This window comes from Salmo salar, chromosome 19 (assembly GCF_965601325.2).
Source record: "Salmo salar chromosome 19, fSalSal1, whole genome shotgun sequence".
Taxonomy (NCBI): domain Eukaryota; kingdom Metazoa; phylum Chordata; class Actinopteri; order Salmoniformes; family Salmonidae; genus Salmo; species Salmo salar.
In genome coordinates this window covers 5,881,864-5,908,190 of record NC_138309.1, presented here as the reverse complement: position 1 = coordinate 5,908,190, position 26,327 = coordinate 5,881,864, and the positions used below count along the sequence as shown (strand labels likewise).

The following is a 26,327-nucleotide window of genomic DNA, read 5'->3' as shown; positions in this document are numbered from 1 at the left end:
CCTGTAGTGTGGTTTTCCACTTTAATTTTGAGTGTGACTTCAAATCCAGACCTCCATGGGTTGATAAATTGGATTTCCATTGATTATTTTTGTGTGATTTTGTTGTCAGCACATTCAACTATGTAAAGAAAAAAGTATTTAATAAGATTATTTCATTCATTCAGATTCTAGGTTGTGTTATTTTAGTGTTCTCTTTATTTTTTTGAGCAGTGTATATTGCACACTTATTGCACAATATTGATAAACAGTAATATGGTTCATCAGGCCCACTCAAAGGACCATGAAAATGGATTGTACAATATTCAACATATCTGTTTCTGGCACAGCTTCTCCAAATAGATAAGGTATTGCAAAAAGGACAGAAATAGAGCATACACTTACTTTTAACATTATTAGCAAAATTTCAGTTGCGTTTTACTGTACTACACCTCCAGTACAGCAGGTGTCAGTAATTCTCAAATGTTAATAGTAGAACCTTTACTGAAGAAGAGGTTCGAATTTCGGAAGTACCCCTTCATCCAACGGAAGTTTAGAGTTTCAAGATGGCGCTGGAAGGAATGGAACATAATGTAAGTGATTTCGTTGTCTTTATTATGACTATCACACTTTTGAGAAAATATTGTAGATAAGACATTGATTAGACACTGAACAGTGTGTTCTGTAAAGTTGGTTCTCATCAGAAGACGGTTGAACTGTTTTGAATAGACCAAAACGGTCTGTCAAAAATAGAGAATCCTGCCAGTTTGCTGTCTCATTGTAAGCTACTTTTAGCAAGCTAACTAGCTGTTAGCTTTCTAGCTAGATAATCGAATTAATTATGTTTGTTTCAGTGACATTCCTTATATTTGTGACTATGAATAACTTGGCATGAGTTAAGTATAATGGACAAAAATATAGCTAGTTGTTAAGTAACGTTAGCTAGCTAATTTAGTTAGCCGCTAGTATGACATTTTTGTCAGTAAACTGGTAAAAATCTTATTTTAAGCTAGTCGTCTTGCTAGATAGCTAGTTAGGCCTATAGCTACAACGTTAGTCACCTTGATGTTAATTATCTAGCTAACGTTATATACGTTGTTTACTTGACAACTTTCCAACAACTATCTCAGTTATTGAATATGTATCGGTGTATTTGCAGATGGAGATGGAGGACAGTAAAGGTGGTTCTGGTCTCCGGCAATACTACCAGTCCAAAATAGAAGAGTTACAGGTAAGCAAACACAGGTTTTAATAAAAATGTACTAGCTAACGTTGCATGTTGTCTGTTGACACCGTAGTGGCAGTACTGATACAATTGTCAAGCTAAGAATTAACTGGTCTCTGCCTCCAGTTGACAGTGAATGACAAGAGTCAGAATCTCAGACGTCTACAGGCTCAGAGGAATGAACTCAATGCAAAAGGTAGGAATTATCTATCCAGAACAACAACAGCTTAACTTCTCTTCTAAACAGCAGTGTAGCTAACTAGCTAGTAGTTAATTCATTGTGACAAAGCCTAATTGTAGCAATAATTGTGTGGATTATAAATTGTCAATGCTGTGTCAGACTACGGTAATTTGATTGCACTCAGGAACATGCACATTATGAATTGGCAGTCGTTGTTCAAATCTATTTGCTTTGTCCCCAGTGCGTCTCCTTCGTGAGGAGCTGCAGTTGCTACAGGAGCAGGGTTCCTATGTTGGAGAGGTGGTGAGGGCCATGGACAAAAAGAAAGTGCTAGTCAAGGTGTGTATAAAGCTTTTTTTTTGCTGAAATGTAACACAAACCTTTTCAGTGGTAAACTGTAGTTGCTCCTGGATGACATTGGCAGTCTACTGTGCTACTTGTGTCCAGGTCCATCCAGAGGGAAAATTTGTGGTGGATGTGGATAAGAATATTGACATCAATGATGTAAGTATGGAAACATTGTTGTTCATATTTCACCACATTGTGGAGAGAACTTAATGTTTCTATGTACAAAGGTAGATGTATCTGTGTACAGTTCAGATTATCAACACACGGGAACCATATTTTAACCACATTTATTTGTTTTTGTCGAATTGGAATAAGTGTTAACAAAATTCAGTTGAAAAGCCAAAAATATCCAGATCCTATTCAGATGGCTGGACAGAAGAAGAAAAAACATCAACGTTGCTTATTATTCATGAATGTATGCACTGATTAACCCCGTTGCCCATTACCAACAGGTGACTCCAAATTGCCGCGTGGCGCTGCGCAACGACAGCTACACCCTTCACAAGATCCTGCCCAACAAGGTAGACCCGCTGGTCTCCCTCATGATGGTGGAGAAAGTGCCTGACTCCACCTACGAGATGATTGGCGGCCTGGACAAGCAGATCAAGGAGATCAAGGAAGTGATTGAGCTGCCAGTCAAGCACCCAGAGCTCTTCGAGGCTCTCGGCATTGCACAGCCCAAGGTGGGTAGCCCAAAAGGAATAAATCCCTTATTGGGTTCTTTCTTAATTCAGATGTCGTATCATCTGTATATGTTAACCACTCTTACAATGTAAACTCAAACAATTATCTTTTGCATTTGAATTTACTTTATAAGCATATAGAGTTGGCAATGTCTGAAAGGAATGCAACACTCCAAAATCTACCTTGGGTCAGACCTTTTCATACATTGTTGGCAGTGTCCTAAGGTATTGTTCTGATCATGTCTCATAGCATTTATCACATAAACCTCAACAGTCTTGATTGCCAGAAGGAACAGAAAGTGGCGCCAGTTAATTCCAGCATAATCATCCTAAAATACATCATGAAATTTGAGATGCACTGTGTCATGTCTCTTAGGTTGTCTAACCCCCCTTGTTGTGTGTCTCTCCACCAGGGTGTGCTGCTGTACGGCCCCCCAGGTACAGGGAAGACCCTGCTGGCCAGAGCCGTGGCCCACCACACTGACTGCACCTTTATCAGGGTGTCCGGCTCGGAGCTGGTGCAGAAGTTCATTGGAGAGGGTGAGTCATCAACGGTCAGCCATTTTGGTTACCATTCGACAGGGTTCCCAACCGTGAAGTAATTCCCGTAATAACAAGGAATTAAAGTTAGAGAATTCCAGAATCAAGGAGATGTGTTTTGCTGCTTCCATTCTCCAAATAGCTGCTGTTTAGCTCAAGCATGTTTAAGTGCATTTCACTACTTTTTCATGGAGCACAGCAATGAGTGAAAGTAGTAGGCTAAATGTCTCTCACCATGCAAGTGGTAAAACAGAACCTGTTATTATAAGTATTTCACTCACATCACGCTGCTGGCTGTAACCCTGCTCTCTTCCCCATGCCAGGTGCCCGCATGGTGCGTGAGCTGTTCGTCATGGCCCGCGAGCACGCACCCTCCATCATCTTCATGGACGAGATCGACTCGATCGGTTCGTCACGTCTGGAGGGGGGCAGTGGGGGCGACAGCGAGGTGCAGAGGACCATGCTGGAGCTGCTGAACCAGCTGGATGGCTTTGAGGCCACCAAGAACATCAAGGTGGGTGACTCGTACACCACTGTCGTCTTTATAATGCTTTTATAAATTCTACTCTACAATAAAACTCACACTTATATAACACCACACACAGTCTACACCCTTACTTAATTTGTATGCTATTACTCTGCTACACCACTCTTGACACCACATTCTCTGCGGCTTCTCGCCATTGATTTCAATCTGCCACTCTCCTGTCAGTACTGTCTGACAACACTTTCTTTCCACTGCTCACCAATCAATCACACGCTAGATATTATATTCTCTATTCACTGTCCTCCCACCCAGTCTAGCACTCAACAACCTCTCAATCTGTATTTGCATGTTCTCTGTGATGGTACAAATAGACAAAACAGCCAGTATTTTTTTTAAGACAATTCTATAGAAATTAGCAATAAATGCAGATTACAAGTATTTCATTGTCTAAATGTGATAAGTCAAAGAGTAGTACAGTTAAAAAATATTTAGAAAAAATACCAATGTGTTAAATATATACATTTGATGTTTAAAGACTAAAAGCAGCTATGTCTGTGTTGAGCAGTTCAGTGCTTGCCCCTCCTTCTCTGAGGCTGCCTCAGACTCCATGCTGATGTCCACGTCTATCTAGGGCAGCTTGATCCTACTGCTCAGTTCCAGGCTGTAGCGGTGGGGCTGGCCAGAGGCATTGGCCAGCACGGAGTCCACCATCAAGTGGTAGATCTTCTGGGACGCTGTGACCTTTGATCCTCAGGGCCTTAGAACTGCCAGCAGGACTCCTCTCTGGGGGTGCTGGATGGTGGGGGTGGACCGAAAGTCTGAGAGAATGGCAGCGTTTTTGACGAACCTGACCTCCAGGGGCTCCGCGAGCTCCTGCAGGCTCTCTTCCTGCTCCACCTCCCTCTTCCTCCTCTCCTGATGCTAGAGGGAAGGAGGGATGAATGGACAGAGAAAGAAAGAGTAGGTCAACACCACACAGTATGACAATCAGACCCTTAACACTATCAAAGGGAAAATAGTGCTGCTCTGTAGCAGTACAGTACTCAGTGTAAAAAACATTCAGGACAGCCTCAATTCATCAGGGCATAGACTCTACAAGGTGTCAAGTGTTCCACAGTGATGCTGGCCCATGTTGACTCTAATGCTTCCCACATTTGTGTGAAGTTGCGTGGATGTTTTTTGGGAGGGTGGACCATTCTTTATGCACCCGGGAAACTGTTAAACGTGAAAAATCCAGCAGCGTTGCGGTTCTTGACACACTCAAACCGGTCGCATTGCACCAAACCCCGTTTAAAGGAAATTCAATCTTTTTTTCTTTCCCACTGAATGGCACACATCGACAATCCACGTCTCAATTGTCTCAAGGCTTAAGAATCTTTTTTTTAACCTGTCTCCTCCCCTTCATTTACACTGAAAGTGGATGACATCAATAAGGGAACATGGCTTTCACCTGGTCAGTCTATGGCATGAAAAGAGCTGGTGTTCCTACTGTTTTTGTACACTCAGTGTATATATAATACAGTGACATGACTCTACCTCTGCCATGAGAGAAAAGTTGTTCAGTGAAGAAGGTGACTGAGCTTGGCCTGGGGACAATATCATTAGGAATTAAAATGCTAGTATGGACATGAATCTTCTTATGATGGTCCTAGGGTCAGCAATGTTAGTCAGGGAGTTGGTTAACAATGGTTTTCCAGTGCTTTGATAAGATGGTGTTAATCTATGAATGTGAAGAATGTATATCCACTGTATGTGAGTTAGCTAGCCAGACAGTTTTAGAATTTTTCAAATGAACTGCCTATCTGCTAACATTGTGTTAGCCAATCTGCTAACACACTGGTTCAAATCAGTTGATGCTAGGGCAAGTCGTAAATGCAACAAATACTGATATTGTGTCATAATAGCACTCAACGCTTTCCAAGAAAACATTTATGGTCTGTTTACATATACTGAACAATAATATAAATGCAACAATTTCAACGATTTTACTGAGGTACAGTTCATAAAAGGAAGTCAGTCAATTGAAAAAAATAAATTGGGCACAGATCTATGGATTTCACATCATTGGGCAGGGGTGCAGCCTTGGGAAGTCATAGGCCCACCCACTGTGGAGCCAGGCCCAGACAATCAAGAGTTTTCCCCCACAAAAGGGCTTTATTACAGACAAATAGTCCACAGTTTCATCAGCTGTCTGGGTGGCTGGTCTCAGATGATCCCGCAGGTGAAGAAGCCAGATGTGGAGGTCCTGGGCTAGTGTGGTTGGACGTATTGCCAAATTCTATAAAACGATGTTGGTTGAAATGAGCATTCAATCCTCTGGAAATGGCTCTGGTGTACATTCCTGCAGTCAGCATGCCAATTGCACACACTCTCTAAACTTGAGACATCTGTGGCATTGTGTTGTGACAAAACTGCCCATTTCTAATTCAGTATGTAGTATGCTTATTGGTCATAGTATGTATATAGTTAGAATGCCAAAGGTTTATAGATGTCGTACTAAATTCACCAAAATACGAAGTATACAAGCAGTGGACACTTTCTGTTCTTTTAGGACCCATAATGCAGTTCTTCAGAAAATGGGCGTGGCTTCATGTTTTCAGATTTGAAGAAAATCTGACGAGCGGATACAAATTCATTGCTTTAACTAATTCTAACAAATGTTAAGAAAATGTTGAGCAATGTAATAAAGTAATGACTTTTCACATAAGTTACGTTACACGTTAGTTGGCTACTAATACATCGAACTTGCCAGGCAGTATATTAACTATATGCTATCTAACTAACTACCCAACGTTTATTAACTTGATTATTCACGTCATTCTTAGCTAAGTTTCTATCGTCGTTGTGCGTTCTCAATGGACATTGTTAATTCTGGCTATCTACTCCGATTTCAGAGCACTTTCATCTGAGTGTGCCAGAGCACAGAATAACTGATGAATTTACGAATGCTTAACACCTGTAGAATATGGCCGGTGTCAGTAAATGTTGGCAAGAAAAAGCGTAATTAAATTGTTGCCAGCAGCACAGTTAGTCACCAACGCTCTGGTTAACATGAAAAGTCTAACCAGCTCTGCTATGGCTAGTAAAATGGTCAGAGTGAGCTGTTCTCTCATTTGTATATGAATCTAGCTAGCAAGCTAGCCAACGTTAGCCTGGGTGCCTGATTGCCATTGTTTTAATTTAATACATTTTTTATTTCACCTTTATTTAACTAGGCAAGTCAGTTAAGAAATTCTTATTTACAATGACGGACGACACTGGGCCAGTTATGCGCCACCCTATGGGACTCCCAATACCGGCCGGTTGTGATGCAGCCTGGATTCGAACCAGGGTGTTTGTAGTGACACCTCTAGCACTGAGATGCAGTGCCATAGATCGTTGCGCCACTCGGAACGCTCAACCCTATTCCTCGGCCAGAGCGTCCAGTGTGCGCTCTGAACGCTCCGAGAGCGAAACGCTCTGAATTTACAAACGGAATTTACAACGCTCTGGATTTACGAAGTCCCAGAGCTCTTTCTACTGCTTTGTATGATGCCCACATGTACCTGGATTTGAAATGTTTCCTTTTCTTGAGCAAATCTCTAAGCAAAATGCACAGAAATTGGCACAGTTGTAAAAGCAAGACCACTCAAGACTATAGTATAATGTTATGATCCATCTTCCTATCATATGTTTCTAATTCTGTTCAATTTACAGAACAAATGTTGTGTGGAGTAGCTGGGAGTAATTTGTGGTCAGATGTGTTAATTCCCTAAACCCTTTATCTAATGTTCTTGCAATCTACAACCTACTTTTCCCACACTGCAGTCTTTTGTCTTCAGAAAGTATTCATACCCCTTGACTTATTCCACATTTTGTTGTTACAGCCTGAGTTCAAAATGGATTAAATACATTTCTCACCCATTTACACACACTACCCCATAATGACAAAGTGAGAACATGTTTTTAGAAATGTTTGCTAATTTATTAAAATTTGAGAAATATCTAATTTACATAAGTAATTCACACCCGAGTCAATACTTTGTAGAAGCACCTTTTGGCAGCGATTACAGCTGTGCAATATTTGCCCATTTATTATTTAAAAAATTCTTCAAGCTCTATCAAGTTGATCGTTGCTAGAAAGCCATTTCCATGTCTTGCTATAAGATTTAAGTCTAAACTGTAACTAGGCCACTCAAGAACATTCAATGCTGTCTTGGTAAGCAACTCCAGTGTTGATTTGGTCTTGTGTTTTAGGTTATTGTCCTGCTGAAAGGGGAATTCATCTCCGCGTCTGTTGGAAAGCAAACTGTACCAGGTTTTCCTCTAGGATTTTTCCTGTGCTTATAGCTTTTTAATCCTAAAAAAAACTCCATAGTCCTTGCCGATGACAAGCATACCCATAACATGATGCAGCCACCCTGCTTGAAAATATGAAGATTGGTACGCCGTTATGTGATGTTGAATTTGCCCCAAACATGACACTTGGTATTCAGGACAAAAAGGTAATTTCTTCTTTCAGTATTACTTAAGTGTCTTGTTGCAAACAGGGTGCATGTTTTGGAATATTTTTATTCTCTACAGGCTTACTTTTCACTCTGTCATTTAGGTTAGTATTGTGGAGTAACTACAATGTTGTTGATCCATCCTTAGTTTTCTCCTATCACAGCCATTAAGCTAATTGTTTTAAAATCACCATTGGCCTCATGGTGAAATCCCTGAGCAGTTTCCTTCCTCTCTGGCAATCGAGTTAGGAAGGACACATACGTCTTTTATAGTGACTGGGTGTATTGATACACAATCCAAAGTCTAATTATTAACTTCACCATGCTAAAAGGGATATTCAGCATCTGCTTTTTATTATTTTTACTCATCTACCAATCAGTGCCCTTTGTGAGGCATTGAAAAACTTCCTTGGTCTTTGTGGTTGAATCTGTGTTAATACAAATAAAACAATTACACACTAAATTCCACTTTGACATTATGGGGTATTGTGTGTGTGTAGATCAGTGACACAATATTGATTTAAGACATTTAAAATTCAGACCATAGCACAAATATGGAAAAACCGGAAATATCACATTTACATATGTTTTCAGACCCTTTATTCAGTGCTTTGTTGATGCACCTTTAGCAGCGATTACAGCCTCGAGTCTTCTTGGGTATGACGCTACAAGCTTGGCACACCTGTATTTGGGGAGTTTCTCCCATTCTTCTCTGTACATCCTCTCAAGCTCTGTCACGTTGGATGGTGGAGCATCACTGCACAGCTATTTTCAGGTCTCTCCAGGGATGCTCGATCGGGCTCTGGCTGGGCCACTCAAGGACACTCAGAGACTTGTCCTGAAGCCCTCCTGAGTTGTCTTGGCTGTTTGCTTAGGGTTGTTGTCCCGTTGGGAGGTGAACCTTCGCCCCAGTCTGAGGTCCTGAGCGCTCTGGAGCAGGTTTTCATCAAGGATCTCTCTGTACTTTGCTCCGTTCATCTTTGCCTCAATCCTGACTAGTTCCCCAGTCCCTGCCGCTGAAAAACATCCCCACCGCATGATGCTGCCACCACTATGCGTCACCATAGGGATGGTGCCAGGTTTCCTCCAGACGTGATGCTTGGCATTCAGGCCAAAGAGTTGGTTCTTGGTTTCATCAGACCAGAGAATCTTGTTTCTCATGGTCAGAGTCCTTCAGGTGCATTTTGGCAATCTCCAAGTGGGCTGTTGTGCCTTTTTACTGAGTGGCTTCCGTCTGTAGAGATGGTTGTCCTTCTGGAAGGTTCTCCCATCTCTACAGAGGAACTCAGGTTCTTCGTCACCTCCCTGACCAAGGCCCTTCTTCCCCGATTGCTTAGTTTGGCCGGACAGCCAGATCTAGAAAAGTCTTGGTGGTTCCAAACATCTTTAATTTAAGAATTACGTGGGACCTTTATAAAGACGGTTGTGTGCCTTTCCAAATCATGTTGAATTGAAAAACCTGTTTTTGCTTTGTCATTATAGGGTATTGTGTGTAGATTGAGGATTTTTGTATTTAACATTTTGTATTTAATCCATTTTAGAATAAGGCTGTAATGTAACAAAATGTGGAAAAAGTCAAGTGGTCTGGATACTTTCCGAATGTACAAAATATAGATAAGAAAGGCATACCAAAGAAGCCTATAGGGAGAAGGTGAATAAATACACCTCTGCCATCTTCAACCAGGATCTCAGCGATCACTGCCTCATTGCCTGCGTCCGTAATGGGTCCGCGGTCAAACGACCACCCCTCATTACTGTCAAACGCTCCCTAAAACACTTCAACGAGCAGGCTTTTCTAATCTACCTGGCCCGGGTATCCTGGAAGGAGATTTACCTCATCCCGTCGGTAGAGGATGCCTGGTTGCTCTTTAAAAGTGCTTTCCTCACCATCTTAAATAAGCATGCCCCATTCAAAAGATCTAGAACTAAGAACAGATATAGCCCTTGGTTCACTCCAGACTTGACTGCCCTTGACCAGCACAAAAACATCCTGTGACATACTGCATTAGCATCGAATAGCCCCCGCGATATGAAACTTTTCAGGGAAGTCAGGAACCAATATACACAGTCAGGAAAGCTAAGGCTAGCTTTTTCAAACAGAAATTTGCATCCTGTAGCACTAATTCCAAAAGGTTTTGGGACACTGTAAAGTCCATGGAGAGTAAGAGCACCTCCTCCCAGCTGTCCACTGCACTGAGGCTAGGAAACAGTGTCACCACCGATTAAATCTACGATAATCGATAAATTCAATAAGCATTTTTCTATGGCTGGCCATGCTTTCCACCTGGCTACCCCTACCGGCCAACAGCTCTGCACCCCCTACAGCAAGCCCCCACGCTTCTCCTTCACCCAAATACAGACAACTAATGTTCTGAAAGAGCTGCAAAATCTGCATCCCTACAAATCAGCTGGGCCAGACAATCTGGACCCTCTCTTTCTAAAATGAAACGCCGAAATTGTTGCAACCCCTATTACTAGCCTGTTCAAACTCACTTTTGTATCATCTGAGATCCCCCAAAGATTAGAAAGCTGCCGAGGTCATCCCCCTCTTCAAAGGGGGAGTCACTCTAGACCCAAACTGTTATAGACCTGTATTCATCCTGCCCTGCCTTTTCTAAAATCTTTGAAAGCCAAGTTAACTTCTTATGGACAGGTGGGACGGTAGCGCTCCACCTGGCCAACATCCGGTGAAATTGCAGAGTGTGAAATTCAAACTACAGAATTATAAATATTTAACTTTCATAAAATCACAAGTGTAATACATCAAAATAAAGCTTCACTTCTTGTTAATCCAGCCGCTGTGTCAGATTTCAAAAAGGCTTTACGGCGAAAGCACACCATACGATTATCTGATGACAGCGCCCCGCATACAAAAGCATGAAAAACATATTACAACCAGGCAGGTGTGCCACGAAAGTCAGAAATAGCGATATAATAAATGCCTTACCTTTGATCTTCTTCTGTTGGCACTCCAAAAGGTCCCAGATGCAACACAAATGGTCCTTTTTGTTCGATAATGTCTATTATATCCATAAAAACTCAGTTTAGCTGGCGCGCTTCAGTCAATAATCCACCCAGCTTCCCTCCATCAAAATGCATACAAAATGAATCCAAACTGTTACTAATGAACTTTTCCAAACAAGTCAAACAACGTTTATAATCAAACCTTAGGTACCCTAATACGTAAATACCAAAGAACGTGCTCTCATTCACTCGTTTGGAAACACTACAGCCAAAATGGGAGCCACCTAGAAAAACTACAATTTCTGGCTAATTTTTCCAAAAACCAGCATGAAACTCTAAAGACTGTTGACGTCTAGTGGATGCCCTAGAAACTGCAATCTGGGAGGATTTCGCCTTTATAATAAAAGTGACAGCCATTGAAAACAGTGGTAGGCTGATTTTTTTTTTTTTAGGGGGGGTGGGTGGTTTGTCCTCGGGGTTTCGCCTGCCATATCAGTTCTGTTATACTCAGACATCATTTTAACAGTTTTAGAGTGTTTTCCATCCAAATCTATTATATGCATATCCTAGCTTCTGGGCCTGAGTAACAGGCAGTTTACTTTGGGCACACTTTTCATCCAGATGTGAAAATACTGCCCCCACCCAAGAGAGGTTAACAAAGAGATCACCGACCATTTCGAATCCCACCGTACCTTCCCCACTATGCAATCTGGTTTCCGAGCTGGTCATGGGTGCACCTCAGCCACGCTCAAGGTCCTAGACGATATCATAACCGCCATCGATAAAAGACAGTACTGTGCAGTCGTCTTCACTGACCTGGCCAAGGCTTTTGATTCTGTCAATCACCGCATTCTTATCGGCAGACTCCATAGCCTTGGTTTCTCAAATGACTGCCTCGCCTGGTTCACCAGCTACTTCTCAGAGTTCAGTGTGTCAAATCAGAGGTTCTGTTGTCCGGATCTCTGGCAGTCTCTATGGGGGTGCCACAGGGTTCAAATTCTCAGGCCGTCTCTTTTCTCTATATACATCAATGATGTTGCTCTTGCTGCTGGTGAGTCTCTGATCCACCTCTACGCAGACGACACCGTTCTGTATACATCTGGCCCTTCTTTGGACACTGTGTTAACTAACCTCCAAATGAGCTTCAATGCCATACAACACTCCTTCCGTGGTCTCCAACTGATTTTTAAATGCTAGTAAAACTAAATGCATGCTCTTCAACCAATTGCTGCCCGAACCCGCCCGCCCACCTAGCATCACTACTCTGGACGGTTGTGACTTAGAATATGTGGACAACTACAAATACCTAGGTGTCTGGTTAGACTGTAAACTCTCCTTCCAGACTCACATTAAGCATCTCCAATCCAAAATTAAATCTAGAATCTGCTTCCTATTTCGCAACAAAGCCTTCACCCATGCTGCCAAACATACCCTCGTAAAACTGACCATCCTACTAATCCTTGACTTCGGCGATGCCATTTACAAAATACCCTCCCACACTCTACTTAGCAAACTGGATGCAGTCTATCACAGTGCCAGCCGTTTTGTCACCAAAGCCCCATATACTACCCACCACTGCGACCTGTATGCTCTCGTTGGCTGGCCCTCGCTACATATTCGTCACCAAACCCACTGGCTCCAGGTCATCTATAAGTCTTTGCTAGGTAATGCCCCGCCTTACCTCAGCTCACTGGCCACCATAGCAACACCCACCCGCAGCACGCGCTCCAGCGGGTATATTTCACTGGTCATCCCCAGAGCCAACACCTGCTTACCGATCACTGTACCTGTACACAGCCAATCTGTAAATAGCAACCCGACTACCTCATCCCCATATTATTACTTACCCTCTTGCTCTTTTGCACCCCAGTATCTCTACTTGCACATCATCATCTGCACATCTATCACTCCAGTGTTAATGCTAAATTGTAATTATTTCGCCTCTATGGCCTATTTGTTGCCTTACCACCCTAATCTTCTACATTTACACACACTGTACATAGATTTTTCTATTGTGTTATTGACAGTACGTTTGTTTATGTGTAAGTCTGTGTTTTTGTCGCACTGCTTTGCTTTATCTTGGCCAGGTCGCAGATGTAAATGAGAACTTGTTCTCAACTGGCCTACCTGCTTAAATAAAGTCGAAATAAATAAAATAAAGAAGCTGAATAAGACCCAAAGGACTAATATTGTATGTTAAATGTGTTTTTACTGCCTCAGGTCATCATGGCCACCAACCGTATTGACATCCTAGACTCTGCCTTGCTCCGACCCGGCCGCATCGACAGGAAGATCGAGTTCCCCCCTCCCAATGAAGAGGTCAGTACTGCCCCATATTTGTTTTGCCCCTAAAACATTCTGTGATTATCAATATAGTAAAAATCTGCCTTGGGACGGTATTCAATCTGTTGGCGCTTTAACTATGCACCTTTTAAAGAGTGGCTGCCCTTAAAAGCAACTCCTCCTTTATAAAATGGCCTATGTGGCATCGATTTCAGTCAGAAACATTTATTTTAGTGTCAATCTCGTTCAAAACAGATTTGCGAGATGATAGGGGGGGAAATTATGTCACGGAATGAAGGGTACCATAACAGTTGTCCTTAAATTGGGTTTATTTAAATTCAGCCCACAACTGGCATCAAAGTAATCATCAATTCTGAGCGCTGCACCACGAGACCTAGTCGTAATGCCTGTGGGGCTAGCTAGGGACCGTCAATAAATTAATAATAGCTAGGGACCGTCAATAAATTACACTATGTACATGGGTCAATATGTTTAACTGTCAATAACTCCAAATTTCAATGACTTAACCTCAAACCAAGTATAAATTGTACAAATTCATATACAAATATTGAACGCATTTGAGACAACTAAAAGATGTACAACATGAAAATATTATTGACGGACCCTAATTAGCCCCAGAGATTGACTATCCAATGTCAAACCAATTTTGCCACAGTCGCACACCAGCCAGCTGAAGCTAATTGAAGAAGTTGGCTAGCACTAGCTATACTAGGTGACTTCAAGACGCAAGACCTGGTTAGACTGTTTCAAGTTAACTAGAAGGGTGAGTGACTATAACTGCGTACTGTTTTGTCAGGGTGACTACAAAAGCTTGCCATGTGCGAACACACAAGACAACCACATTAACCCCCCCCCCCCCCCCCCCCCCCCCTCATTCACTGTAAACGCTGCATATGTCGGCTCAATTGGAAATTACCTTTAAATGTCAAGCACACTATCATGCTGATTGAATTGAATCCCCGCCTTGGTATGGCAAGACAGCACAGTGCACCATATTTAGACTGTTGGTAGTAAGGATCTGTTGGTGTTCTGTACCATTTGTTAATTTAAAAAATCATGGATTTATACCAATGAGTCTAGTCCAGCATCCTCATGGTCTCCTCACTCAGATAGTTTTGTATTTGCGTTGACACTTATTCAGCTTCATGTAAGCAGCTTGCTACTACAGTGTCTTAATTCTGGCCCCATCCCATTTCTTTCTGCTCCTCCTCAGGCCCGTTTGGACATCCTGAAGATCCACTCAAGGAAGATGAACCTGACGCGTGGAATTAACCTGAGGAAGATTGCAGAACTGATGCCCGGAGCCTCTGGGGCTGAAGTTAAGGTAATACACTGAGACGCACAGTTTGGAATGAGCCCACCAAATGAAGGCTAGCACAGACAGTTCAGTGTATGAGGGGTTCAGTGTATGATGGCTAGTAGGGAAAACTTTGGCCCCATCCAGAGATGACCCCTACCCCACAGTTGTGTGGATCTGTTTGTTTCACCATTGTACGTTTTGTAATAGTTCATTGTAGTGGATACATGTCCAACTGGGTTTGACATTTACGGTGTATGTAGAATATCAGGAGCGAATAACCACAGACTTGATACTCCACAAGTTATTGAATGGGGCCCACCACATTAGGGCTAGCACATGCACAAGGGCAGAACATGTACAACTAGGGCTGTTGCATTGACCATATTATCAGTCATGACCGCAGTAAAATTCACGATAATATCCTCTTATGCACTCTGGACATGTGTACCCAACTCGCTAAAGATCTTCAAGTTGCTAATGGATGGTACTCAGGGCTATATTGTCCCTCTAACCACTCTGACATCAATGCAGATGCAGTCGAAAATCACAAACACTTATCATCAAACCAGTATGTGCTTTTAAAACTCACCTCACCGTGATTGATCAATATGAAGAAAGAAGTTCAACAGCGGGTTGAAACTGAGTGTAAAACATGTTCGTTGAGGATGTTGTTTCAAAGCCTAACAATGAAATGGACAGAGCTTTCTAAGTTGTTGATTAATGAAACACAACCATATACATATTAGAGCTTACGCAAACACATAGGCCTATATACTGTATTAGCCCAAGCCCGAAAAAAAAACATTAATTAAAAATAATGATTGTGCCGTTATAGCCTACCGCATATTAAACACAGCAAATAAAAAAAAACTGATTTAAGATCACCTACATGACCAAAAGTAGTGAACATTCTAAAATCATGGGCATTAATGTGGAGTTGGTTCCCCTTTGCTGCTATAACAACCTCCACTCCTCTGGAAAGGCTTTCCACTAGATGTTGTAACATTGCTGTGGGGGCTTGCTTCCATTCAGCCATGAGCATTAGGGAGGTCGGGCACTAATAGTCAGCGTTCCAATTCATCAAAGGTGTTCAATACGGTTGAGGTCAGGCGGCCTGGAGATGCAAAACGTGTTTATGTTAATTGCCTGTAAATTACCATGAGACCGGCTGACAAAATGTCATGACCGCCACAGCCCTATGTACAACTAGCCATCCTGAAACATCCCCTAGTCCAGGGATTGGTAACCATGTTCCTGGAGTGCCTTAGTGTTAGACCACTGTGTGTCTTACTTACTCTTATTTCACCATGGTAAAACCTTTGTGTTTCTGTTCCATCTTATTTCTCAGGGTGTGTGCACCGAGTCAGGTATGTACGCCCTCAGGGAGAGGAGAGTGCACGTCAACCAGGAGGACTTTGAGATGGCTGTCGCCAAGGTTAGTCTTCTATCGTGTTACTGTCTAAACACTCTCCAAGAGACAGTTTGTCTCTATTTTACCTCTAGCTCCCTTTTGTCCATATTATGCCTAATATAATCAATACTATACTGAACGAAAATATAAATGCAACATGTATAGTGTTGGTCCCATGTTTTATGAACTGAAATAAAAGATTACAGAAATTGTCCATATGCACAAAAGGCTTATTTCGCTCAAATTTTGTGCACAAATGTTTATATCCCTGTTAGTGACCATTTCTCCTTTACCAAAATAATCCAACCACCTTACAGGTGTGGCATATCAAGAAGCTGAACATTACACAGGTGCACGTTGTGCTGGGGACAATAATGGGCAACTCTAAAATGCCACAGATGTCTAAAGTTTTGAGGGAGCATGCAATTATTAACTGACTGCAGGAATATCCACCAGAGCTCTTTCCAGATAAGTGAATGTTCATTTCTCTACCATAAGCTGCCTCCAACGTCGTTTTAGAGAATTTTGCCAATATGTCCAACCAGCCTCACAACCGCAGACCACATGTAACCTCGCCAGCCCAAGACCTCCACATCCGGCTTCTTCACCTGCAGGATCATCTGAGACCAGCCACCTGGACAGCTGATCAAACTGTGGGTTTGTACAACCAAAGAATTTCTGCACAAACTGTCAGAAACCGTCTCTGAGAAGCTCTTCTGCGTGCTCGTCGTCCTCACCAGGGTCTTGACCTGACTACAGTTCGATGTCGTAACCGACTTCAGTGGCCAAATGCTCACCTTCGATGGCCAGTGGAAAAGTGTGCTCTTCACGGATTAATTCCAGTTTCAACTATAGCGGGCAGATGGCAGAGCATAGCGTGTGTGGAGTCGTGTTGCCGAGCGGTTTTCTGATGTCAACAGAGTGGCCCATGGTGGCGGTGGGGTTATGGTATGGGCAGGCATAAGCTACGGACAATGAACATAATTGCATTTTATCGATAGCGATTTGAAAGCACATAGATACCTTGACGAGATCCTGAGTCCCATTGTTGTGCCATTCATCTGCAGCCATCACCTCATGTTTCAGCATGATAATCCATGTCGCAAGGATCTATACACAATTCCTGGAAGCTGAAAATGACCCAGTTCTTCCATGGCCTGCATATGTCATCCATTTGAGCATGTTTGAGATGCTCTCGATCAATGTGTACGACATCGTGTTTCAAGACCCGCCAACATTCAGCAACTTCGCACAGGCATTGAAGAGGAGAGGGACAACATTCCACAAGCCACAATCAACAGCCTGGTCAACTCTGTGAAGGAGATGTCACGCTGCATGAGGCAAATGGTGGTCACACCAGATACTGACTTTTTTTTTAAGTCATCTGTGATCAACAGATGCGTATCTGTATACCCAATCATATGACATCCAAATATTAGGGCCTAATGCATTTATTTCAATTTACTGATTTCCTTATATGAACTGTACCTCAATAAAGTGTTTGAAATTGTTGCATGTTGCGTTTATTTTTGTACAGTGTAGTTAGTCTTGATCAGAGATTTTGTATAAAATAAAAAGGATCTATACTGGTCCCAGATCGTTTTGTAGTCTTTCCAACTACTATGGTCATTGTGATGCCAAACAGTTTGACACAACAACAACCATAGGAGTTGGCTATACAAAGCTCAAACAGATTTTGGACCATCTTGTCAAAAACAAAAAAAGTCGATTGACGCGCCAGCGTGTCAAATGCATTAATATAATACAAAAATCCCCCTCAAAATCCCCATAAAAATAAGTGTTTCAGTTGGATTTATTTTTCTGTGGGCTGCGTCTCAATCCACTGCATGTGCCTATGTCAGCCTTCCACATCTGCGATGGCAGGTGGCAGAGCTACAGCGCTGTTTGTCAGATCAGGAGACATCCCAAATATCTGTCTTCTCAGGAGTACGTCTTTAGCGTTTTGCTCTACGACCCCCACGGGACTCGTCTGAAGTCAATACCAACTATGTGCCAACTTCTGTCTGTAGCGTCAGAAAGGTTTGGGCTACAAACGAATGACCACTACTGTTATTGCGACACCAGATGTTTTACTTTGATACCAGGTTTAGTATCATAATACTCTATCTTAACGATACTCAATACCGTAATGATACCACAGCAATAAAATAAGAACCGCTGGGCTTCATTTTTTTTTAACATTGAGCAATATGTTGGTAACTGGACGAACAAGTAGAATATCTACTCTGTATTAAATTTCTTACAAAAATAGAACGCCATATGAAATAACAGAAGAATCCCATCAATTTTCCTTTTTGCAAAACCATATCGGAGACTCAGAGCAGACAAAATAATGGTAAAATTACATTATCTGGGTTAATTTCTTAATCTGTGGCCATAATATTTAGTCTGATGACATTTATTACAGCTAAATAATTTAATGTATTCAATTAAGTTTAGTTCCAAAACGACAAACACTTTGACGCTCATTTCTGAAGCTTCTATATTGCAATAGTCATGTAGTCTAAATGCCATAGAAATACAATGGAATTTACACAGCATACTACGATTCCCAGAGTACATTTCACTTCCCAGAGTGCAATGCGCCTTCCAGGGCTGACTACTGCTAGCAAGCCCAGACAAACACAAAGTAGTTCAAGTATATTGCTGTGAAGTTATGAGTGCACTTTACTTTTGGGTTGTGTAATCATAGTGCTCACATGAATGTCATGCAGAATATATTTTCATGTCATTGTCACTCAAATGATTCACATTTAGTGGAATAACGACAATGTTACAATAAATGTAATGTGTAAAATCATTTTGGAGCTAAACCTCCCCTTGCACTGCTTTGTTACACCTTTTTGTTGTTTCTGTGGTTAGGCCCTCATCTGCTCTGTAATCAAAGTATTCCCATAGTTTGCTTCTGTAGCCAGTTTTGTAAACAAGCTGCGGGCATGGTGGTAAGGTGTTTTCGTTAGAAGAAAGGGAAAGGAGGATACCTAGTCATTTGTACAACAGTGCGTTCAACTGAAATGTGTCTTTTGCATTTAACCCAGCCACGCTGTCTGCATTTTCTCTCTGGCTTGCTTCTCAAATGTGGCTTACGCTGTGTTAGCTGCATGCTCAAGCACAGCCTTGTAGCTACTGCCCCCTTGAAGATTCAGAAAATTACTAGACAGACTCGATCCTCTCAATCCGTATATGACGTGAGACACATGACAAAAGTACCAAACGTTTTTTCATGTTTTGGTATCGGAAAAAGTACAGAAGTTTCGGTATACATTGCAACACTGACCAAACTATGGAAACGGGAGACTCACGAACACGATGGTGATCTCTCCGTGTTGCCCCCTACAAGTGTCACAGGACTCTTCTGAAGGTAACCCGGTACCGGTTTTAAAAAGGGATTGGAAGTATGGAAGTAGTTTTGTGCCAACAAAAAGGGGTTAAATGTGTCAAAATATATATTTCCTGAGCTTTCTTGTATCTCCTAGATATGGGACAGACATTTCAAAACCTTATTTTTTTTTTTACTGTCCGTTTTACCATGTATCAATGTGTTATTCAATGCTATGGGCTATAGCCAGTGGTCTAAAGTGCGACCAATTTGGTCGCATATGCAACAAAATATTTTGCTGTGCGACCAGGAAAAAAAATCTCCCAGATAATTGTTATAAGTCTCCGCTGTACCGTTGTTTCTGATTGTTCTAGAGAAAAAAAGTGAGTGCAAATTCGATAGCGTCATGATTGTACCATTACTACAGCGAAAACAGCTTGCTTCTAGCACACGCCCGAGTAGTTTTAACAGATCTGGGCTGTTAAACCTACTCAGGCGTCGTTAACCGTTTGTTTAAAGACTTTTCAGTCATTACATCATTGACTTGCTAGCTAATTTGACCACATTGTTACAGCCTTATTCTAAAATGGATAAAATAAATCCCTCAGCAATCTACACAAAATGCCCCATAATGACAAAGCAAAAACGGGTTTAGAAATTTTAGCAAATTTATTAAAAGTAAACAAGTATTCAGACCCTTTCCTATGAGATTTGAAATAAAGCTCAGGTGCATAATGTTTCCATTGATCATCCTTGTTTCTACAACTTGATTGGAGTCCATCTGTGGTAAATTAAATTAATTGAACATGATTTGGAAAGGCATACACCTGTCTATATAAGGTCCCACACTTGATAGTGCATGTCAGAGCAACACCAAGCCATGAGGTCGAAGGAATTGTCCGTAGAGCTCAGAGAAAGCATTGTGTCGAAGCACAGATCTGGGGAAGGGTACCAAAACATTTCTGTAGCACTGAAGGTCCCCAAGCACACAGTGGCCTCCATCATTATTAAATGGAAGAAGTTTGGAATCACCAAGACTCTTCCGCCCGGACAAATTAAGCAATCTCGGTAGAAGGGCCTTGGTCAGGGAGGTGACCAAGAACCCGATGGTCACTCTGACAGAGCTCTAGAGTTCCTCTGTGGAGATGGGCGAACCTTCCAGAAGGAAAACCATCTCTGCAGCGCACTACCAATCAGGCGGAAGCCACTCCTCAGTAAAAGGCACATGACAGACTGCTTGGAGTTTGCTAAAAGGCACCTAAAGACACTCAGACCATGAGAAGCAAGATTGAACACTTTGGCCTGAATGCCAAGCGCCACGTCTGGAGGAAACCTGGCACCATCCCTACGGTGAAGCAAGCATGCTGTGGAGATGTTTTTCAGCGGCAGGGACTGGGAGACTCGTCAGGATCAAGGCAAAGATAAACGGAGCAAAGTACAGAGAGATCCTTGATGAAAACCTGCTCGGGACCTCAGACTGGGGCAAAGGTTGACCTTCCAACAGGACAACGACCCTAAACACACAGCCTTGAGTGGCCCAGCCAGAGCTCGGACTTGAACCCGATCGAACGTCTCTGGAAAGACCTGAAAATAGCTGTGGCGCAATTCTCCATTCCATCCTGGCAGAGCTTGAGAGTATCTGCAGAGAAGAATGGGAAAAACTCCCCAAATACAGGTGTGCCAAACTCATAGTTCCATACCCTTGAAGAATCAATGCTGTAATCGCTGCCAACGGTGCTTCAACAAAGTGCTGAGTAAAGACTCTGAATACTTATGTAAATTTAATAATTCAGTTTGATTTTATATAAATTGGCATAACTTTCTAAAAACCTGTTTTTGCTTTGTGATTATGGGGTATTGTGTAGATTGAAGGGGGGGACAATTTAATCAATTTTAGAATAAGGCTGTAACGTAAAACAATGTGGAAAAAGTCAAGGTGTTTGAATACTTTTCGAAGGCACTAGGTCTACAGGTTATCAATGATAATAGCAATGAATGAATGACACATCTCTTGCATGTCATTGTCAAACCTGACATTTTTAAAGAGATTTTGTACAATTTTCTATAATTTATCTCAATATGAAAATAGTGCTTTTACACAGTATAGAAACACAATATTCCACAAATGACTGGTATTTGTATCAGCATTTTAGCTTTTTATAATAAACGAATTTCTTTACATTAGTTTATTATAAAGGTTTATACTTTTAGGGATTAAAATGGACAGACCCTTTTCCCCAGAGTTTGTTGTTTTGTTAATCACTGATTTTAATTTGGCTCCTTATGATAAGGTCCATTATCACTGGCTAACGACCCCTGCCCTGTGTCTTTCCAGGTGATGCAGAAGGACAGCGAGAAGAACATGTCCATCAAGAAACTCTGGAAGTAGACCTTTGGGATTTTTTGGGATCCGAACGCAGATATTTATTTACCTGCAAAGTCAAACATGTATATTTTTACTCTTTTGTTTAAGATTGGTTTATAATTGTTACCCAAAATTAAGTCTAAAATAAAATGGTGTCTCCCCACTGAGAAACAAGTCCCCCATTTCCCTTTTTTTTCCACCCTCACTCCTGTCCTGTAGCCTGGTCCAAGGTCTGTTTGTGCTTGGTAGCCTACACAACTATAGGCGTTGGCTATACAGGCTCTCTCCCACTGCATTCAAGGTAAATGCTGCAGATGTTGGCTCAATTGGAAATTACCTTTTAAATGTCAAGTGCGCTATAGACTTGTTTCTGATAGAATCCTGGCCTGAATAAGGAATACTCCTCTTAGCAGAATTCCAGGATTCTTTATCTTTAGTTTCCTCGATTCCTTGTGTCCCATCTTCTCGCCACTCTCATCCATTGGTTTGTGCAGGTCCTAGTAGAGCCCTATGCTGTAACAGTTTTACTCCACAAGTCGTGAACCACTTTTTACACGCCCACAACCCAATCATCAGATTACGAAAACCACATCTTAATGCAAGGTATAACCGGGGCTAGAAGATCAATGACAAGTGAGGCCAAATAAACAGGGTCACCTTGTATCTTTATGGAAGAGATTTTCTTGAATGGTTTGGTTAAATTTCAGATCTCACAATCAGTCATCAGTGTTATTTTGCATACAATTAATAATTGATCATTCATAATCAATATCTTCATCTTGTCAACATCTCTTTCATTTAAACCAATACTTGTACTTACTAGACTAATCTACACATTCTAGATTATTATAGAGGGCATAGCTCTGATAAATAGTATATACACTACGTTTTCAAGACCATTGTCCAACATGCTTTTTCATGGTTGTCACATTGCCAATTAGGATTAGGCCTATTATGAACTACACAAGTCCAGCCAGTATCCACAACTCCTCATTGCACAGAGACACAAAATAAATTCAGTATACCGGACAAGCTCATACACTTAGAAAGAATGAGCAGTACAATTTTTTTTAAAACAGTCCACAATGCTAAATAATTTATCTTGAGGTGACAACATCCAATACTTCTGATCCAACTTGTAATGGCAATGACAAGTCTCACAAACAGACATCCATTGTCAAGAGCTAGGCAAACCCACGCAGTTTCAATTGATTCCACTGTATTCACTTGAGTCACCACCGATAGCTGTTCACCTTGTGGAAAGGTCCCATTCCCAAGTTCCCTCTATTCTCCACTCATCTCAATGTCCGTTTGCCACCACCTACACCATCTCTCTGGCAGTGGTGGTCTCTCGTGATTTAACGTAAGTGTATGTGAGATTTTGTTCTGGTTTCTGAGATTATGGCACAATGCCAGTGAAACACTTAAGTCCAAATCCATTCCCATTATCTCTATCACCAGCTAGTTTCTATGGTTTACGTACAGTAATGGTTTACTTAAAGTAATGGAGCTTTATTGTATTATATGCAATACCCCCTCTGTAGCTCCAGGGATTGTATGCTAGGTGGTTTGAACCCAGCAAAGCAACCTGTGGACCTCAATCTCAACCCTCTGCAGGATGTCCCGGAGTTCAAAACTCAGCAAAAAAGAAGCGTCCTCCCACTGTCAACTGCATTTATTTTCAGCAAACTTAACGTGTAAATATTTGTATGAACATAAGATTCAACAACAGACATAAACTGAACAAGTTCCACAGACATGTGACTAACAGAAATTGAATAATTGTCTCTGAACAAAGGGGGGGGGGTCAAAAGTAACAGTATCTGGTGTGGCCACCAGCTGCATTAAGTACTGCAGTGCATCTCGTCCTCATGGACTGCACCAGATTTGCCAGTTCTTGCTCTGAGATGTTACCCCACTCTTCCACCAATGCACCTGCAAGTTCCCGGACATTTCTGGGGGGAATGGCCCTAGCCCTCACCCTCCGATCCAACAGGTCCCAGACGTGCTCAATGGGATTGAGATCCGGGCTCTTTGCTGGCCATGGCAGAACACTGACATTCCTGTCTTGCAGGAAATCACTCACAGAACGAGCAGTATGGCTGGTGGCATTGTCATGCTGGAGGGTCATGTCAGGATGAGCCTGCAGGAAGGGTACCACATGAGGGAGGAGGATGTCTTCCCTGTAACGCACAGCGTTGAGATTGCCTGCAATGACATCAAGCTCAGCCCAATGATGCTGTGACACACCGCCCCAGACCATGATGAACCCTCCACCTCCAAAATGATCCCGCACCAGAGTACAGGCCTCGGTGTAACGCTCATTCCTTCAACGATAAACGCAAATCCGACCATCACCCCTGGTGAGACAACCGCAACTCGTCAGTGAAGAGCACTTTTTGCCAGTCCTGTTTGGTCCAGCGACGGTGGGTTTGTGCCCATAGGCGACGTTGCTGCCGGTGATGTCTGGTGAGGACCTGCTTTACAACAGGCCTACAAGCCCTCAGTCCAGCATCTGTCAGCCTATTGTGGACAGTCTGAGCACTGATGGAGGGATTGTGCGTTTCTGGTGTAACTCGGGCAGTTGTTGTTGCCATCCTGTACCTGTCCTGCAGGTGTGATGTTCGGATGTACCGGTCCTGTGCAGGTGTTGTTACACGTGGTCTGTCACTGCAAGGACGATCAGCTGTCTGTCTTGTCTCCCTGTAGCGCTGTCTTAGGTGTCTCACAGTACGGACGTTGCAATTTATTGCCCTGGCCACATCTGCAGTCCTCATGCCTCCTTGCAGCATGCCTAAGGCACGTTCACGCAGATGAGCAGGGACCCTGGGCATCTTTCTTTTGGTGTTTTTCAGAGTCAGTAGAAAGGCCTCTTTTGTGTCCTAAGCTTTCATAACTGTGACCTTAATTGCCTACCGTCTGTGAGCTGTTAGTGTCTTAACAACCGTTCCACAAGTGAATGTTCATTAATTGTTTTTGGTTCATTGAACAAGCATGGGAAACAGTGTTTAAACCCTTTACAATGAAGATTGAAGTTATTTGGATTTTCACTAATTATCTTTGAAAGACAGGGTCCTGAAAAAGGGACGTTTCTTTTTTTGCTGAGTTTACATGGTCGCTGTCTTAGTCCTCCTTCACTAGAACCCGGTTGATTAGGTAGCCATAACGCTCGACCGACTGCCTCATCTCCTGAAGGTCCTCCTAGCCATGGAACAGAGAGCGAGTGGAGAGCGAGAGATTCAGGAGTATCAGATGTTTTAAAAGTATTGGTTTTACTGTAGCTGCTGGAAACACTTGAGTAAATGAGGATTGCAAAGTGTATTGAAACTAGGGGTTTCCACACAGATGTGGTTCCTGGGTTAATTAATCAATTAACCTCTCATCATGTTTTGGTTCATGTATACTGAACATGTAAAATGTTGGTTTCATGAGTTGAAATAAAAGATCCCATGAATGTTCCTTATCCACAAAAAGCTTATTTCTCTGAACTGTTTTGCACAAATTTGTTTGGATCCCTCTTAATGAGAATTTCTCCTTTGCCAAGATAATCCATCCACTTGACAGGTGTGGCATATCAAAAAGCTGATTAAACAGCATGATCATTGCACCTTGTGCTGGGGACAATAAAAGGCCACTAAAATGTGCAGTTTTGTCACACAATACAATGCCACAGATGTCTCAAGTTTTGAGGGAGTGTGCAATTGGCATGCTGACTGCAGGAATGTCCACCAGAGCTGTTGCCAGAGAACTGAATGTTCATTTCTCTACCATAAGCTGCCTCCAACTTAGTTAGAGAATTTGGCAGTACATCCAACCGACCTCACAACCGCAGAACGCGTGTAACCACGCCAGCCCAGGACCTCCACATGGTTTGATAAGAAAGAAAACCATATTGCATGGCCGTCTGTCAGATCTCAACCCATTTAAGATTCTAGAGCTGTGCCTGAGACAGCGCTTTCCTCCACCAACAAAACAAAATTATGGAATTCCTTGCGGAAGAATGGTGTCACATCCCTTCAATAGAGTTCTAGACACTTGTAGAATATATGCCAAGGTGCATTATAGCTGTTCTGGCTCATGGTAGCTCCACGCCCTACATTGATGTTTCATTTATTTTGGCAGCTACCTGTACGTGGGTATTATCCTGTCCATTTTAATGAATTTTGCCTATTTTGTTCTCAAATTGTGAAACTGAGCTGCTTTTCCCTTTTTCAAAGTATGTATGTCAATAGGATGCGATTGCTGTCCCTATGGGGGTGGGCGTGTCCCCATAGGTTGAGTTTGACTTAAAGGGAACTGCAACCGCAGACTTGGCCTCATTTTTGGGCTTGCTCCTCAAGAAATGCTGGCGGCCATGACAGAAGCCAAACATGAGTTGGCTTGGGGGTATGGGTTGATGTGAGTGTTTCTTGGGTGTGTTCTTGCCACCACCAAGACACACCAATCTGTCAGAACCTTGCCCACAGCTGTTAACCCCCACTCAATCACAACAAACAAACCTCCTGCAGGTTGAGTTCATTAACTACAGGCAGATGTATGGTGAGATGCTGGAAGAAGCTTTGCATAGGTCAGCACATGCGCACCAATATTCCATTATTATTCAGAATCCTGAAGTATTCTGTTTTTGAGTTGACACATATGAACATCATATCCCGTTTACAATAACCCGAAAAGGCTTCTATCCCGGTTATGAGAAACCCGGATAAGATGCCTGTGATA

General features: G+C 42.3%; 1 protein-coding gene across 2 annotated transcripts; it reads left to right on the top strand.

Moving 5' to 3' along the window:
* Window positions 1–475: 475 nt before the first annotated feature.
* Window positions 476–21,782, top strand: prs8 (26S protease regulatory subunit 8). Of its 2 annotated transcripts, XM_014157010.3 has the most exons (12): window positions 476–569; window positions 1,136–1,207; window positions 1,328–1,397; window positions 1,624–1,721; window positions 1,830–1,886; window positions 2,183–2,413; window positions 2,827–2,953; window positions 3,277–3,467; window positions 13,109–13,207; window positions 14,406–14,516; window positions 15,841–15,927; window positions 21,579–21,782. In XM_014157010.3, exons 1-12 carry the CDS (start codon window positions 543–545, stop codon window positions 21,630–21,632), a joined length of 1,224 nt encoding a protein of 407 aa, XP_014012485.1. In that variant the 5' UTR covers window positions 476–542; the 3' UTR covers window positions 21,633–21,782.
* Window positions 21,783–26,327: the final 4,545 nt, after the last annotated feature.

Coding starts and splice junctions, on each gene's coding strand:
- prs8 (XM_014157010.3), top strand. CDS start 543: ATGGCGCTGGAAGGAATGGAACATAAT. Junction 1,887..2,182: donor AGAATATTGACATCAATGAT/GTAAGTATGGAA, acceptor CATTACCAACAG/GTGACTCCAAATTGCCGCGT. Junction 13,208..14,405: donor TCCCCCCTCCCAATGAAGAG/GTCAGTACTGCC, acceptor GCTCCTCCTCAG/GCCCGTTTGGACATCCTGAA.